The sequence below is a fragment of the Aotus nancymaae genome, unplaced genomic scaffold (genome assembly GCF_030222135.1).
Source record: "Aotus nancymaae isolate 86718 unplaced genomic scaffold, 86718_ANA_hifiasm-v0.15.2.pri h1tg000006l, whole genome shotgun sequence".
In the NCBI taxonomy this organism is placed as follows: Eukaryota; Metazoa; Chordata; class Mammalia; order Primates; family Aotidae; genus Aotus; species Aotus nancymaae.
Window position 1 is genome coordinate 49,026,321 of NW_026988417.1, and position 16,921 is coordinate 49,043,241.

Below are 16,921 nucleotides of genomic sequence, written 5' to 3' on the forward strand. Positions count from 1 at the left end.
AATATGACTTACACATTGTAGGTACTTAATAAAATTTTATTGACCAAATAAGTAAACGCTATGATAAGTGTGTGTGCATGAGTATATTGTTCGTGTTTGCTTGGTGGGAAGTGTGATGTTGACTTTAGCTCATTTAAGCACATGATTTTTTTAAGTTTAAGGGCATTACTTTCCAGAGAGTCGAATTGCTTCTATTGTAGAAATGAGTATATTTGAGATAGCATTGCTATCTCTAGAATGTACATGTTTATAAGTAAGGAGCTTAATGCAAAACTTGATAGGAAATAAGAGTAAGATAAATTGCCAGAGCTCATAAATTTTTGCATAAATAATACATTGTAGAAGATTTGGCTAAATCCTCTAATTCTACTTCAAATATATGCACAGATGTTACTGAGTTCTTATTGAAACTTTAAAGTGTTAATGGTTAAACCATGTTGGACATTGAGATTGCTGAGCTGTGGGGCATTAGCAGTCAACGTTTACCTAAAGTTGACTAAAATGTTTAAAGCCAGAGAGGCAAAAAGTAGAGGAATTTTGGGTTGCTCTGAATTATCCAAGGAAAAAATTATACCTGGGAAAATTCAAGTGTAGTATAAGTAAAGGTTTCTGAAGGCTGATATTTTAGCAATATGACATGTAGTATATGTTGCTTTACAAATTATAGGGCCATTGTGTTGAAAATTATAGACCAGTTTCAACATCTGTTTTTTAGGCAGCTTAATTATGGGCCAGAAAGAAGGCTGGTCATTTTAGGATATTTGAAATGAGCTTTAATGATTTCCAGGTCCAGAAAAACCTTTGTGGTTCAGCCACTTATCAGAAAAGGGGATGGAAGGAGGAAGGTCTTTATATTTTGTGTGTAGGACTCAATCTTCTACCATCTGTTATAAGGTTCCCATCACAGGGTTGCTTTCAGAATCTAAAGGCTCCAAAGCCAACAGAGATTGGTTTTAGGGTAAGAGGTAAAAGAGAGCGTTATAAATGATGCATTATGAGATAATTGACTTTAATTATTTTTATGTAAATCTAGTTAGAGTCATTGAAAAGCCTCACTTTTGGAGAGGAGTTAACTGTATTTCCTATAGGGCTATTCTGCTTCAAGACATGGTAATAAAAAATGCTTCTGAAAAAATTAAGCATTAAATTCACCAAAGACTGCAATTTATTGAGTGCCTGCTCTCATACCAAGCACTTCATAAATGTTTTCAGTTCTACAGAAACCTTTAAAAAGACTGTTGGCAATTTTACAGATGAGAATACTGAAGTTTAGAGAGGATAAATAACAGCCTGGGTCACTCAGTAAGTGGCAAGATCAGGATGTGATTCTGTGTGTACTCTGCTTGTACTCTTTTCTGCTGTTCTCTACTGACTGGCATGGCTGTTACCTTTCAGGCGACATGCTTCCACACTCCAAGTACAAAGTGCATATTTATGGTAGGAAAAAATAGTGGAAATACATATACACATATGTGCAAATGGATATATTAATACATTTTGTTTTTTAAATAAGATTCTAAAATTTTAATATACCACATATAATAACTTGGTTAGCAGTACGATTGGGCATTAAGCATAGCATTACTGAATCATTACTTTTGCTAAAACACAGGCTGACATGTCTTTTAAAACATGGCTTATAATTGTCACCTATGTTAAACCCTGAGATTCCTTACCATCTTGATGTTTCAAATTACTAATTTAATAATTCATATTAAACATTTCTAGAAATCAAAGCTCTTCAGCATACTCTTCTGAAAGATTTTATTCTAAGTGAATTAACTGATGTTAGGTTGTACAAAGTATTGATTTCTGTGCTAAACAAAGAGAAGAGAAGAAATGAGAGACTTGAAGGATAAGGAAAAAGATGGAAAGAGAATGTCAGTTAAGGGACATGAAAGGAAAACAGATCTAGGGAAAGGAAAGACCACCCTCTAACACTAGCCATTAGTCTCAGTTTTACCAGTCTGTGTATTTCAATCCAAAATCAGAAAATGGAGATGCAACTTACGCAGTTGAAGTTATTAGCCATGTGGTGCACGCGTGCACACACATACACGTACACACGTAATTAGGGTGTCAGAATGCAGGTATGTCCAGTCTGCATTTTGTATGGATACTGTAGAAGTCGCTTTGATGTCTCTTCTCTATTTGAATATTTTTAATGATAAACCTAAAGTTGAAACACTTCGTTTGCTTTCTGCTTTGTAGTCATTGTGAGTTGTATATTTTTATAATGTTTTATGTGTGTCCAAGACTCTAAGAATATTGGTTAGAAATCTGAGATATACAAATATTCTAAAAGGAGCAAAAATTTTAAAAGCTGATAATTTAAATCAGTTGTAGATCTCATTTTAAAGAAATGAAAAATCAAAAGCATTGTTAAATCTTTTTAACAGCAATGAAAGCACAGAACAAAATTGGCCATTTAACATGGGTAATTATTATATATTTATATTCTTAGCGCTAGTGCTATTTTCAGAACAAGCATTGTTTTCCTCTCAGTTCAACAAATATTTATTCCTCACCAATGTTGTAAAAGATGCTAATGTAGCGATTTTTGGTTTGGACTTCAGATCACATTTTCTCTTTTACAGTTTGAGTCCATTCAGAATTAATGGTCCAGTTGTCAAGAAAACATTTCTATTTCTGTTTCAGTGATGAAGAACGCTACAGATACAGGGAGTATGCAGAAAGAGGTTATGAGCGTCACAGAGCAAGTCGAGAGAAAGAAGAAAGACATAGAGAAAGACGACACAGGGAGAAAGAGGAAACCAGACATAAGTCTTCTCGAAGGTTTGCTCTTTAATAGATAGTGAACCAGTAGTATGTGAGAGATTTTGACTTACTACATTATCGCATTGGAATAGGGGAAATTTTGGCCTATGAACCAATCTTTAGTAAGTTAAGAATCAAAGCAGTGCTTGGTTTCATTAAAGAAAAATTCAGGGCTGTGTTGCAAATCTTTTTAAAAGCATTAAAATAACTATTGTTTGCCAAAAATCAACCCTATACAGTATTTCCAGTAGTGCTTGTTTCTGTTACTGTATAATATTCATTTAGAATAAGCTGTATAGGCACTGGGAATCTAAGATAATATCAGTGAAGACAACCCTTTAATATAATCATTACATAAACGTCACATAAAAACTGATTATTCCCCACACTGTATTTATGAGAAAATGCGTTATTTTAAACTCAGTGTTGTATTGAGAATTTCCTTAGAGTGGTTTTATTTTTGTCACCGATTGTGCATTTAAACAGAACACACTTTTTTTTTTTTTCCAGTAATAGTAGACGTCGCCATGAAAGTGAAGAAGGAGATAGTCACAGGAGACACAAACACAAAAAATCTAAAAGAAGCAAAGAAGGAAAAGAAGCTGGCAGTGAGCCTGCCCCCGAACAGGAGAGCACCGAAGCTACACCTGCAGAATAGGCGTGGTTTTGGCCTTTTGTGTCTATTCGTACCAGAAGTAGATACTATAAATCTTGTTATTTTTCTGGATAATGTTTAAGAAATTTACCTTAAATCTTGTTCTGTTAGTATGAAAAGTTAACTTTTTTCCAAAATAAAAGAGTGAATTTTTCATGTTAAGTTAAAAATCTTTGTCTTGTAATATTTAAAAAATAAAAAGACAGCAATGACTATATCCAAGAAAGGAATGTGAATGAGTCACTTAACAGGGAATCCAAAGAGCTGTGTTAGCTTTGTACCTATACAATATCTGATAAAAGGTCAAGGTTCCACTTTTTAACCAGTTTTGTTGTTGTTGTTAGCCAAACACCAGTCTCGTAAGAGGCTGTACAAGAGGCAACAAAGGGTCCCTCTAAGGCTCGAGATTAAAACTAGTCTTTATCATTACTGCTGTGACACTCTTGCTTAGTATATTAAGATACACATTTTTGATATCACAACAAACATTTTGATGATAGCTTTTCAATGTTCTAAATTTGGGTTCCTGGTGAAACAACTAAATGGGGTACACTTTCATATCCAAATTAATAAAACCTATAAGGCATTTGGGTGGCCTCTATGAAATAAATTACCCTTAGCATAGTTTCTAGGAGGCACAGTACAAACACTCTTTATTGTGACACAAATTTGAATCGCCTCATGACCATCTATAAAAGCCAGGGTCAAGCTGGTTTGGCCTTCTTGATGCATTTTCCAAAGCCCATTGGTAGAGCAGCACAAGTTTTTATGCAGTTACTAAAACTATTGTGGAAAAAAATAAGAGCTTTAGCCATTTCTTATTAAAACTAAGAAAACAAGTTTCTAATTCTCTGAGCATTTTTAGGGATAACCCTAGGAGGTATTTGTCAGTGATGGTAACAAATAACATGGTATTTGAAAGAATAAATAATTACTAGGATCTTTTTTAAATGGTAATATAGGTAACCTTAATTAGTATCACATACTGAAAGACAACTATAATTTTTGAAAAATATTTATTTCTTGTTCGATGAAAACAACGTTTCTCAGCAATGCATTTTAAAAAATCTTTTGACTTTAAATTAAAAATGCCCATAAGGTACCCTTGGCAGACTTCAGCCTATACCAAATTTTAAATTTAAGTCAATTTGAATTCAGTGGGGTATACAAATCATTTTAGCTGTTTTAGGGCTTTTTACTGAATAGAAAAATATAAACAAAGTTGTGGAGTAATGAGAAATCTTCCACACTGAAAAAAGAAAAACTAGTAGTTTTTATTTTTTTTTGGAACCTTATTTTCTGAGGTGTAACTGGCTTTCATTAGATCATACTTTTCCTGAAATTTTTACAGTGTATTCTTTAAATATAAAAACTGACAAGATAAATACAGTGTTTCAACTTAGCTTGTGATTTTTCTGTTTTTCTCTGACCCATCATTGATTCTATAAAAAAGTGCCAGGCCAAGAAACAATAGTTAGAGTAATTCTTCCTTTAAGTTCTTTCAGCATTCTTGCCAAGCATGCATGTGTCATTCCTGATGTACTTCTACCATTGACAGCAAGAAGAATATCACCACATCTAGAAAAACAAAGATATGATTAATATTTTAATTCATTGCTGAAATTAAAGTTTTTTTTAGTGGTCCTAGTCTTTGCTACATCTGACCATTTTAATTATATTAACTTCTAATTTAGATATTTCTTGCCTCTTATTTACATTCTCCAAACTCACTATCCATTCAGCCTATGTTAGAGGGGAATGTATGGGAAGTTGTTGTATGGTGCCAAGAACATGTATAATTATTTTGGATTTCTCAGAAGTTGAATGCTATATAAATACTTTAAATCCCCACAAAGTATAATAAATATATGCCTTATCTCAAATAGGCCAAACTTTTGCATTTATGAAACAACATTTAAGTTTTTTTGTTAGTCATTATTACCTAATTCTTCCATCATTGTATGCTGGTGTTCCTTCAACAATGGATTTGATGAAAAAAGGTTTGTTTCCATTGTATTCTTCATAACCTCCTACGATACAGAAGCCCAGACTTCCAGCTGTGTTTCTTCGTAATATAATATCTTTACAGTTATACAAGTACCTGAAATAGAATGTAATCAGTGTACATCCACATTTAAGTTTCACAGTTAAGGGAATACTTACTGTGATTCATCCCCGATTCCTTTTTTTGGTATTTTAAAGGCTAAGTAGCACTGCACGGGTCCCACTCAAAATTGTATCATAACTTGGTGACTTTTGTGCTAACTGGCTTTTTGTAATTGAACCTCTGTTTTCCATAATTTTGAACATCCTTAAAAAAGTGACACCCCTATTGTATTGTTACACATTTATTGGGAAAGATAATCATTTTTAGCTTAAAAGAAGACTGCTCAAATTTGTATTAGCAAAAAGTTGGATAGGCCTAAACCCTTACTGATGAACGAACATACTTATGGATGTCATATTTTTGAAATAGTTTTTAATGAAGGCAAAAATCCTTTGAATAATCTCAATGAAAGCAATTTAAACCTAATCCTAATAAATGAATTTGTATACTTTGACCTTTGAAAAATACCAGTTTACACCCATTTCTACACGTTTGATAAGTCATAGAGAAACATCTAGGCATAAAGTGAATGGAAACAGATACATTTAAAGATTATGAGAACAATTCATATAGGAGGAAAAACAAACTGGCAGTAAACTGGATCAGAAGTTATAAAAGGAATAGGAGAAGGAAAGGCTCAGCTCTTCTATAAATTAGAATCCTCAATAAAATAGCAAATGAGATTGAAGAAGTTTTTATTCAGTGGCCTCCAATGGATCAGTGTTCATCTAGGTACAGGACAAGTGTTAACTATGTTACAGTTAACACTATGTTACACACAGAAGTGTGTGTCAGGAGCTGAATTTTACTCTAAGATGACCTTGTTCACCATATGTGTAGCTGTAGTCCAGGAACTGGTTTGAAAGGAAATTAGCATTTTCACGTTGGCAAAAATCAAGATATGGCTATTTTGTTTATATACTGTACCTTAAAATATTAACTGCTTTTTAAAAACCAATAAAAAGTCTTGTGAAATGTTAAGTGATAAAGTTGATCATTGTATGTGTCACTGACCTTGTTAGCCAATGTAACGTGACTTTTTTCATGATGTTTTCACTTGAAATAAAACGAGTTTTAGGGTTTGTTTGGCAAATAGCTTTCAAATGTAATGCTCAAGTTCAACTCTAACCAGTTCTGAATCTATTGTCATACATCATCTATAACAGTCAATTTCTTTTACTGAAATGATTGCTTAAAAGTATGAGTTTCATTAAATTTCATATTTTGTAAAATATCTGCTGCCAGTAAACCTTGATGTCAGTGGTGAATTCATTCTTTGGGAACTGTGGTCCGTCAGATACACATTTTACATAATGGTTCACCGACTCCTCATGTACAAAGCAGGTAACTGGCTATTCTGTAAATATCAAAGCATTATATTCCCACCTGGGAGGATATGTGCTCAATTTTTTGGAGAAAGGTAAGAATTAGATAATTGTTATCCAAGGTCATGATCAAATATCAGTTTTAACATTTCCCAGTTGTGATTCTTTAAAATATATAAATGAGTATAAAATATATATATCATAGAACAATATTTGAAACTCTGTTTCTCCTTCTTTTGACCATTGTGTTTTTTTCCATTACATATCTCCTTGGATCTTACACTCTTACTGAATATTTAATTTCATATGGAGAAGCTGTAAACAACCATCTAAAACTGTGTGTGTTTTACTTCAAAGCTTTGAACCCAATAAGTCAGTGTGTGTCTATTTTCCTAGCCTCTAGATACTGGAAAGAACATAACTGCTTTGGTCATCTTTCTGCAGATGTTTAAACAAAACACAAAATGCTCTGTCCTCCTGAAGCATCCATTCAAGTAGATACCAGGGTTACTAGTTTTATTTCATTAAAAAGTAAGTGTTTTCCTTTAGTGGTGTTGAGTATTTAACTTTATTGCAACAGTGAGAACTCCACGTTAACCCATTTCAAAGTCAGACCTTGGTTAGTTGGGTCTGACTTTGTGGGCATGTTTTTCTTAAGTTGGGTTATTTCACTCCCCTCTGGGAAATGTGGCAGCTGTTTTTGGTCAGTGACCTCTGAGATATTAGGTGGCTTTAAACTCTGAATGTAAATGTGGGCTTTTTTCTTATTCTGAACTCAGTCTGTAAATTTAGGCCTATCAAAGATTTGGCATAGTGTAAGGAATAGCAAGGAGTTTGGTAGTTTTTCCCAATGAGAAAATTAACTTCAAGAACAAATTTAATGAAATGAGTTAATGAGTATGGTGAAGTCTTGAGCTGCTTAAGAAGCTAAGTTTTTTCTAATTTTTTATATATTCCCTTTATTACTAATTGAGTCAATACATATTTGAGAATACTGCCTGACCTTGAACAAAGTCTGCAGACTAGCAAGAATACTAAGGTAGAGAAGAAAAACACTGTTTAGAAAATAAACTGAGTGCATCAACCAAAGGCAGTTGTGGGATCCTATTTCTTTCCGATTTAAATTCTTTTCAATTTTTCATTGCTAAGTGGTGTTAGAATAGCAGAGGTTGGAAAGACAGTGGATGTAGGATGTTTTGAGCTCTTTCTTTGTGAGAGCAGAAAATTGGAAATTGAATCTATAGAAACAGTCCTTTCACAAAATGCCTTATTATTTTGCTAGCCCTGTGTTCAGAAAGGTTTAACTTCTTGGCCCCAGTTTATATGTAACTATGGCCACTAACTTAATAGATTCCAGTGAGTAATGTGGAGCCTCCTGCTATGATTAACCTAGCATTTACTCCCTTTTCTGGACCAGGTGCCTCTCAGTCTGTTGGGAAGAGACCACCTTTTATTTATTTTTCTTAGTTTATTGTAGACTAATACTTTCATTAAATAAAATAAAAAATGAATTTCTAGAAACATGAAATCTTTAACCCCAATTTTTATTGTACCTAACAAGCAAAATGTTTTAATATAATCAACATAAAAGGAAAAAGAATTATAAAAACTATGCATTGTTCATTTAAGATGTTTATGGGAGATTAATATGGACAATCACTGTTATAACTCTGTGTTCCTCAATTTTCCTAAAGTTATGAGAGAAATGCTTAGTCCCAGTTTTAATGTCTGTATGCATACTTTGAACAAACAGGTATAGCAATGTTTAATATAAGTGAGGTCGCTTGCTACAAGGATAAAGGATATCTAAACCATTTTCTACTACACTATTAGCAGAAAAGCCAGTCTCACATAGATATGTTCAGAACAGAAGATTTTAAAGCAATTTTAGTAAGCTCAGGCAAGTGATGATTTAACTTCAAAATTTGTCTTTAATCATTCCTCAATGATAGCCAATTACAACAATTTATGCTATAAAGTTATAGTCAAATTTAAATTATCTCTCAATGACATGAACTCTGAATTCATGAATTTCTTCTGTGTTGGTTTTCTATTCTGAAAATCAACATTCTATAAAATCTGTAAGATGTTTGGTAACTTTTTGCAGCTGTGCAATATCAAATTTATCACCTACTTTATTGCTAATTGTTACCAAGTTACATCATAACAATTTATGGAAGCTATTCTTCCAGGCGTCTTTCATTTTGCCCTTTGGTGTTATTGACCATTGAGAAAATCTTGCATTTTTTTCCTTGCAGGAAATATTAAGCTCAGTAAAAATATTGAAGATAATCTGGCAAATAAGCAAGTTTGGGCATCCATTTTACATCTTTAAAAAGTTGGGACCAAACTGGCTTCCTATCTTGCAGAAAAAATAAGGGTTTGATCTATGGTTCAAACGTTTTTGGCAGAAGTTTTTTTTATAAGCCTGTTACTCAGCATGCAATAATAGTTTGTTATGATTAGCTTATTATTACATAATGAAGAGAATAAATTAGAATTTAATGCACTAGCCTTTATGTAGCCACAATTTTTACTATGTCACTAAACACATTATTTAGTTTGGCTGACATCACAGCAAAATCTTCTGAAGGAGGCACTATTTACATTCATTCTCCTGCAGGTTCTTTAATCTGGGGAGCCAGTACTCCAGAAAGTTTTACAATCAATGCAACTGCACCAGCAAAACATACTCCTATCTAAAATTTAAACTTCCAATTCACCAACAATGTAAAACTTCCTTAGTCTTGTATGATTCAGAGCTAGTTGTGTTTATTGCCAAATAACTTTTTAAAAATTCTGATATCACGTTTAAATCGTACATACACTAAAAAGATTTGCCTGTCTATTCAAGTTAAAATGAAAAATATGTTGCTGGCTTTTTTTGAAGTTGGTTTTCATATCAGTCATGAAACATAGTATCCTTTTTGACACAGATTCACCCAGTGTTTCCAAGCAAATTATAGTTTTTACTAAATACTTTGGGTATGTGTATATACATTTTTAGTCTAACTCAAAATGCTACTCTATTATAGGAAGTCCACAAAGCATACAGTTTGTGCATGGTATAGTGGCGTCTACTTCTGGTGACTTTTTAAATACTCTTCCAAAAAATAATTTTGGTTTTGAACTTCTTTGTAAGAGGCATTTACGATTCCATTGCTTTAGTAGCCCACACCTCTCCACATTACTTCGTTCAGCAATCATCTGTTAAGCAGTCATTTAAAGGCCTTCAGAAACTAGATATTCTTTTCTTTTGGAGGTTCCACTCATGATTATAGCAAACATATTAAAATGACAGTGTGGGAGAGTGGAGAAAGGGAGACGATGCATTGTGAAAGGCTCTACCAGGCTGGTCTTAGTCAGCTGGGGAGAAATAAACACTCATGACCCGGCGCCATAAGGAGAAATTTCTGCTATCTGGAATATGGCCCTGGTTCTTTCCCCATGTTATGAACCTGCAGCAGATAGCTTCTCAGAAAATTTTACCTCACTCAAAGATTCAAAAAATAGCAGAGATGCACTACAAAAAACAAGAGGAGAGAGGAAGTAACAGGAAAAATAGGAACAGACAAAACCACTCGCCAGAAAAATGCTGCACAGAAATGAAGTGCTACTATAGAAAATAAAATGTATATCCAACCATATTACTATGAATTTAAAATAATTCTGAAGCAACTGCTCTATGGATGCAGAGATAAGACTTCAAGGAAGATATGGTGAGACAACACAAGAAGTGAGCTGATGAAACAGAATGTAAAAGTGGAAGAGAAAAATAAAAACACCACAGCAATGAATGTGGTTACAAAGGAACAGAAATAAATATTGAAATGAGCACTGAAGGACAGATGCAAATAAGCCAAGAAAACATGAAGCACTATTTACAATAGCAAAGACACAGAATCAACCTAAATGCCCATCAGTGGTAGACTGGATAAAGAAAATGTGGTACATATACACCATGGAATACTATGCAGTCATAAAGAAGAACAAGATAATGTCTTTTGTGGGAATATGGATGGATTTGGAGGTCATTATCCTTAGCAAAGTAACTTGGGAACAGAAAACGAAATACCTCATGTTCTTACTTATAAGTGGAAGCTAAATGATGAGAACACATAGACACAATGAAGGGAACAACAGACACCAGGGCCTACTGGAGGATGGAGGGTTGGAGGAGAGAGAAGATCAGAAAAAATAACTAATGAGTACTAGACTTAGTACCTGGGTGATGAACTCGTCTGTACAACATATCTGACATTAAATGTAGGTAGGTTTGAGGTAGGTATAAAAGAAAGGAATACTTAAAAAAAAAATGTTGCTTTTGAAATGATTTGGCCATGAGTAACTAATTTCATTTCTGATTGACTATGACTTATCAGCAATCGTCATATAGGAAAAATGATGGGGGAAAATTACAAGAAATTTGAGGCCTAAGAAGGCGGCCTAAGAATTGAAGGCAATGAAAAAAGGTGTACATCCTATGATGGTGGCTACATGAAAAACCCAGTGAATGACAAAAGTCTGCTTCATTTAGACTCTTCTAAACTTGCTTTATGGTAGAGAGAAAACAAACTGTATAGCTCACATTATTGAAGCCAAGTGTAGGCTTAGCATCCTCTTGAGGGTGCTCACCAAACGTACATTGCAAAAATCATAGACTCTGAGACCAGACAGCCTGGTTCAAATTCCAGCTCTGCCTATTAACTGGCCATGTAACCTTGGACAAGTGAGCCACTCTGGGATTTAGTTTCCTACCGTTAATGTGAGGATACCATTAGTACCGAAACACAGAGTCAACATGAGTTTTTAAATGAGTGTAATATGCAAAGAACACACAAAGCTCTTACAAAATGCCAGGCACACAGAAAGGGCTTTATAAGTATTAGCTACAGCTGCCTCTTCTGCTATTACTGCATAATGTGAATGTACCTGATAGTGTCCCTGTCTTATAATTAAAATGTGAAAGTTTTTTTATTTTAAAAGAAGAAGACATGAGATCTGCTTCCTTGCTATTCAATATAAACTATCTTCATTAAGATATTTTAAGAGTTTCAGGAGAGTAAAAGGTTAAATTCTTAGGCAAGAGGAGAAACGAGTCAATGTGTATTACTATCATACTAGTCCAGATGAGAGCATGTTTGGAAAGACTTCCAGATGTGGAATGTGAGCCCTGAGAGCCAACAAAGAATGAAGCAGAAAGCCTTCAGTGTTTCCTGAATCACCTCCAACTGAATGGCAGATGACAATGTGTAGAGCTGAGGGACGATGTCTGGAGCTGTTACCCAGGAGTCACTCCTGGCACACGATGCACTGCCAGTAATGCACGTTTGCACTGTCTCTTAGACTATTTTTACTGTCGCCTCCATTAGTTCAGAACAAGCACAGCTTACCAATGCTACCCTCTTCACATATATTCTGTGTCGTCCTGCACTTAAGGACGTAATTACAATGGATTTCCTGTTTCTAGACCTGCTGACATGAAATATCATTTTTCTTCGTTGGTAGTGCACCTTAGCTAACGGCTGGATCATAAATTATGTCAAATAGTTTCCTCAAAATTTGTTAAGTGAAAGGGAAAAATGTTTGGCCAAGTAGATTTGTAACTTGGAGGGAAATTTCTATGGATTCAAAAATCTCCATCTACAGCTTAACTCTATTAATTCAAGTAACATGACTTTTGCTGAGATACGACAAATGGCCTGAAATTCTTAGGATGAACGATATTCATGCTAAATGGCTAGAGACATTTAAGCCAGTGATATTGCATCAGTCAGGGAGAAACTGGTGTCCTTGAGGCTCTGAGCAGTTGTGATTAGAGATGGAAGCAGATGCCCCCTCTCATGAAAACTGAAGGGGGCTCATACCCTGGGACTATCTGAAGCCTGATCTAGGGGCGTGACTGACTACTGATGTTTCTGAGAAACACCAGGAGGACACACTTCTAGTTGCAAAATGGCAGAGTGAAGCTTGGGTTTCCTCTTCTTTTAAACAACACCACAAAAGCAACTTGGAGACTTGGAAACAGAAATGCAAATTCCATCTTAAACAAAACAAAGAGTCACCACATATGAGAGAGACGTGCCAAAGGCAGTCAAAGAGGAAAGATGGAAGAGAAGACACCCACAGCTGGAGAGGATAGACCAAGCCAGTAGAGCCTTGAGGTCTTAGCAAACGGCCACTCTGATGGGCAAAACACCCACTCTACATGGGAACACCAGACACAGGAGGGCTGGCTGCTAGCAGGCTTCCCTGGGCCAAGATTGGCAGAAAAGAGAGGGATAGGCAAGCCAATGAGAAGCCAAGATACAATGCACAGGTATGGGATGCAGTTGGCCAGTGTGGGAAAGTAGAGGAAGAGAGTCTACACATGTGAAAGGCTCTGCCATGCTGGTGTTCGTCAGCTGGGGAGGAATAAACACACTCATGAGCTGGTGCCTTAAGGAGAAATTTCTGCTATCTGGAATATGGCCCTGGTTCTTTCCCCATGTTATGAACCTGCAGCAGATAGCTTCTCAGAAAATTTTACCTCACTCAAAGATTCAAAAAATAGCAGAGATGCACTACAAAAAACAAGAGGAGAGAGGAAGTAACAGGAAAAATAGGAACAGACAAAACCACTCGCCAGAAAAATGCTGCACAGAAATGAAGTGCTACTATAGAAAATAAAATGTATATCCAACCATATTACTATGAATTTAAAATAATTCTGAAGCAACTGCTCTATGGATGCAGAGATAAGACTTCAAGGAAGATATGGTGAGACAACACAAGAAATGAGCTGATGAAACAGAATGTAAAAGTGGAAAAGAAAAATAAAAACACCACAGCAATGAATGTGGTTACAAAGGAACAGAAATAAATATTGAAATGAGCACTGAAGGACAGATGCAAATAAGCCAAGAAAACATGAAGCACTATTTACAATAGCAAAGACACAGAATCAACCTAAATGCCCATCAGTGGTAGACTGGATAAAGGAAATGTGGTACATATACACCATGGAATACTATGCAGCCACAATGAAGAATAAGATCATATCTTTTGTGAAAATATGGATGGATTTGGAGGCTATATTATCCTTAGCAAGCTAACTCAGGAACGAAATACCTCATGTTCTCACTTAAATGGGAGCTAAATGATGAGAACACATGGACACAACGAGGGGAACAACACACACTTGGGCCTATTTGATGGGGGAGGGTGGGAGGAGGGAGAGGACCAGAAGAAATAACTAATGAGTACTAAGAAACAGGCCGGGCGCGGTGGCTCACACCTGTGATCCTAGCACTTTGAGAGGCCAAGGTGGGCGGATCACGAGGTCAAGAGATCGAGATCATCCTGGCCAATATGGTGAAACCCCATCTCAACTAAAAATACAAAAATTAGCTGGGCGTGGTGGTGCACGTCTGTAATCCCAGCTACTCCAGAGGCTGAGGCAGGAGAATCGCTTGAACCCAGGAGGCAGCAGTTGCAGTGAGCCGAGATTGCATCACTGCACTCCAGCCTGGCGACAGAGTGATACTCTGTCTCAAAGAGAAAAAGAAACAAATATCTCGAGTCCCCGAAAAGCAGCAACAAAATGATAGAACAGTTATTTTGAACATTAGGTGAAAAGATCAAGCCACATATGGAGGGAAAAACATGACATGAGCCTCCCACTTCTCCGCACCATTCAGTGCTACTTAGCAGTGATGCAATGCCTCTGTAGTCCTATAGGAATGAAGTGTGATGCAATAATTTGACATGTAGGCAACCTGGCGCATGGCTGTACAGATGTACCATAACTTATTTAACCAGTCCCTATCGGCAGTGGACACGACAATGGTGCAATGCCTATTACGATAATCAAGATACATCAGGTTTGTTTTTAAATAAAATGCATGGTACATAGGAGTGTGTATGCTACCACTGTGTCTGTGTATATGTGTGTGTATACATGTAAACACAGGCCAGGGGTGAGCAAATTGCAGCCCAGCCCACTACCTGGTTTTATAAGTAAAATTTTACTGGAATGCAACCATCCCCATTCATTCACATATTGTCTGTGGCTGCTCTCACACCACAACAGTAGAAATGAGTAATTGCCACAGAGACTGTGTGACCCTCAAAGCCTAAACTATCAGGCTTTTTTAGAAAAAGTTTACCAACCTCTGACATAGAATACACAAGAAATTGATAATGGTGATCACCTCTATTGGATGGATCTGAAGGGAGGAAGACTTACTTTTTGTTTTCTTTACACTCTTTGGTGCACTCTGAATTTTCCACCATGTTTATTCTATTACTACAGGAAGAGGATGGAATGAAGGAAACTAGGAATCTCCAGGGTTCTGAAAATCAGTGTTGTCTATGCCGGGATATCATGCTTCCTTACTACTGTCCATTTAGAGGAAATGGACAAAGTACAGACTCTACTTTTTCTTTTTGAGACAGAGTCTCTCTCTGTCGCTCAGGCTGGAGTGCAGTGGCATGATCTCAGCTCACTGCAACCTCCACCTCCCAGGTTCAAGCAATTCTCGTGCTTCAGCCTCCCAAGTAGCTGGGACTACAGGCACATGCAACCACGCCTGGCTAATTTTTTGTATTTTTAGTAGAGATGGGGTTTTGCCATGTTGGCCAGGCTGGTCTCAAACTCCTGGTCTTACGTGATCTGCCCACCTAAGCCTCCCAAAGTACTGGGATTACAGGCATTAGCCACCACACCCAGCCCAGACTCTACTTCTAGCAAAAGCAGAGAAGTGCCATGACCCAGGGCAAATGACAAAAGGTAGAGGGAAAGAAAGCCATTCACTTGGTTGTATTTGGAGCAAAAAACACCATGCATTGTCCTCTCTTACACATATGAATAATGAGGAACTTTGATTATATGACAGAATAGCTTTCAGACACAAAAAACGATTTTAATAGATCCTAGTTTCAGAAATATTTTAAAAAATAAACCTTTAAAGTAACACTCTCTACTTTCACTCAGGCTCAGTTCCAAAATGTCCAAAGATTTTTAAACTGACTCGATGCTCAGATTTTAACTGCTTAAGGACTTTTGAAAATATACTGATTTAAAAAATAATTTATCAACTAGTGAAGGCTCAAGAAGGAATCTAAGTCACTTTGTATTTGACATGGAGTTTTGTTTTTCTTGAAAAATTCATTTGAAATTTAAAAGACCCAGAGACTCGTCTCCACCCTCAAGAAAAAGGTACTAAAACTAAATGTACTAAAACTCACTTTCATTTTTCCATATTTAGTCCTATGCGAGTATATCTTCTTCAGTGATGCTAATATTTAGCATTAAATCACACATTAGAATTAGCAACATAATCATCTGAAGGCCAGTAGTTTATGCTCTGATGCAGGTGAGCAAACATCAACTTATCTGTTCTTTGACTATTTCTGTATCTAGCCATTTTGTAGGGCTGACCCCAAAGTCTTCCCTGAAGTAATTGAGACAAGAAATGACTTCACGTAAGGCTCTAAAATGTCACTAAAATGACAACCCAGCTACTTCCAGAAGTTTTACACAAGAACTTCTCAGGGGCAGGCACTAAGGAGAGATGATCGAAGGAATGTCCCCAAACAACAGGTGCTTAAACATCTTAGCAAAGGCAAAATGTTCTATGGCATCGTTTAATGCGCAGCCAAGGCCACTCAAAAGGTAAAACTGGCTGGACATAGTGGCTCACACCTGTAATCCCAGCACTTTGGGAGGCCGAGGCAGGCAGATCGCTTGAGGTCAGGAGTCTGAGACCAGCCAGGCCAACATGGCAAAACCCCGCCTCTACTAAAAATACAAAAATGAGCTGGGCATGGTGGCATGCTCCTGTAGTCCCAGCTACTCAGGGAGGCTGAGGCAGGAGAATTGCTTGAACCCAGGAGGCCGAGGTTGCAGTGAGCTCAGATCGTGCCACTGCACTCTAGCCTGGGTGACAGAGCAAGACTCTATATTAAAAAAAAAAAAAAAAAAGTAAAGCCAGAGGAGGCAGTCAGCCTCCCTGCCCTGCAAGGTCCCAGGACTGCCACTAGCAAATTAGGCAAAGGTGAACGTTCTCCTAGGTG

The 16,921-nt window shown here is 36.4% G+C and overlaps 2 protein-coding genes across 27 annotated transcripts in view; one reads left to right on the forward strand and one right to left on the reverse strand.

Moving 5' to 3' along the window:
- Window positions 1–4,148, forward strand: part of FIP1L1 (factor interacting with PAPOLA and CPSF1) — a 76,882-nt gene extending 72,734 nt beyond the window's left edge. For 22 of the 23 annotated variants that reach the window (XM_012441099.3, XM_012441100.3, XM_012441105.3 and 19 more), the window contains 2 exons: window positions 2,659–2,796; window positions 3,289–4,148. In XM_012441099.3, coding sequence (XP_012296522.1) covers window positions 2,659–2,796; window positions 3,289–3,436 — 286 coding nt within the window. In that variant the 3' untranslated portion in view covers window positions 3,437–4,148. The remainder of the gene's footprint in view (window positions 1–2,658; window positions 2,797–3,288) is intronic. The other variant, XM_064367170.1, reaches the window with a different exon arrangement.
- LNX1 (ligand of numb-protein X 1) overlaps window positions 2,786–16,921 on the reverse strand; it is a 124,792-nt gene continuing 110,656 nt past the window's right edge. For all 4 annotated transcript variants that reach the window (XM_064367101.1, XM_012441094.3, XM_012441095.2 and 1 more), the window contains 2 exons: window positions 5,376–5,534; window positions 2,786–5,011 (listed from right to left, as the gene is read on the reverse strand). In XM_064367101.1, coding sequence (XP_064223171.1) covers window positions 4,876–5,011; window positions 5,376–5,534 — 295 coding nt within the window. In that variant the 3' untranslated portion in view covers window positions 2,786–4,875. The remainder of the gene's footprint in view (window positions 5,012–5,375; window positions 5,535–16,921) is intronic.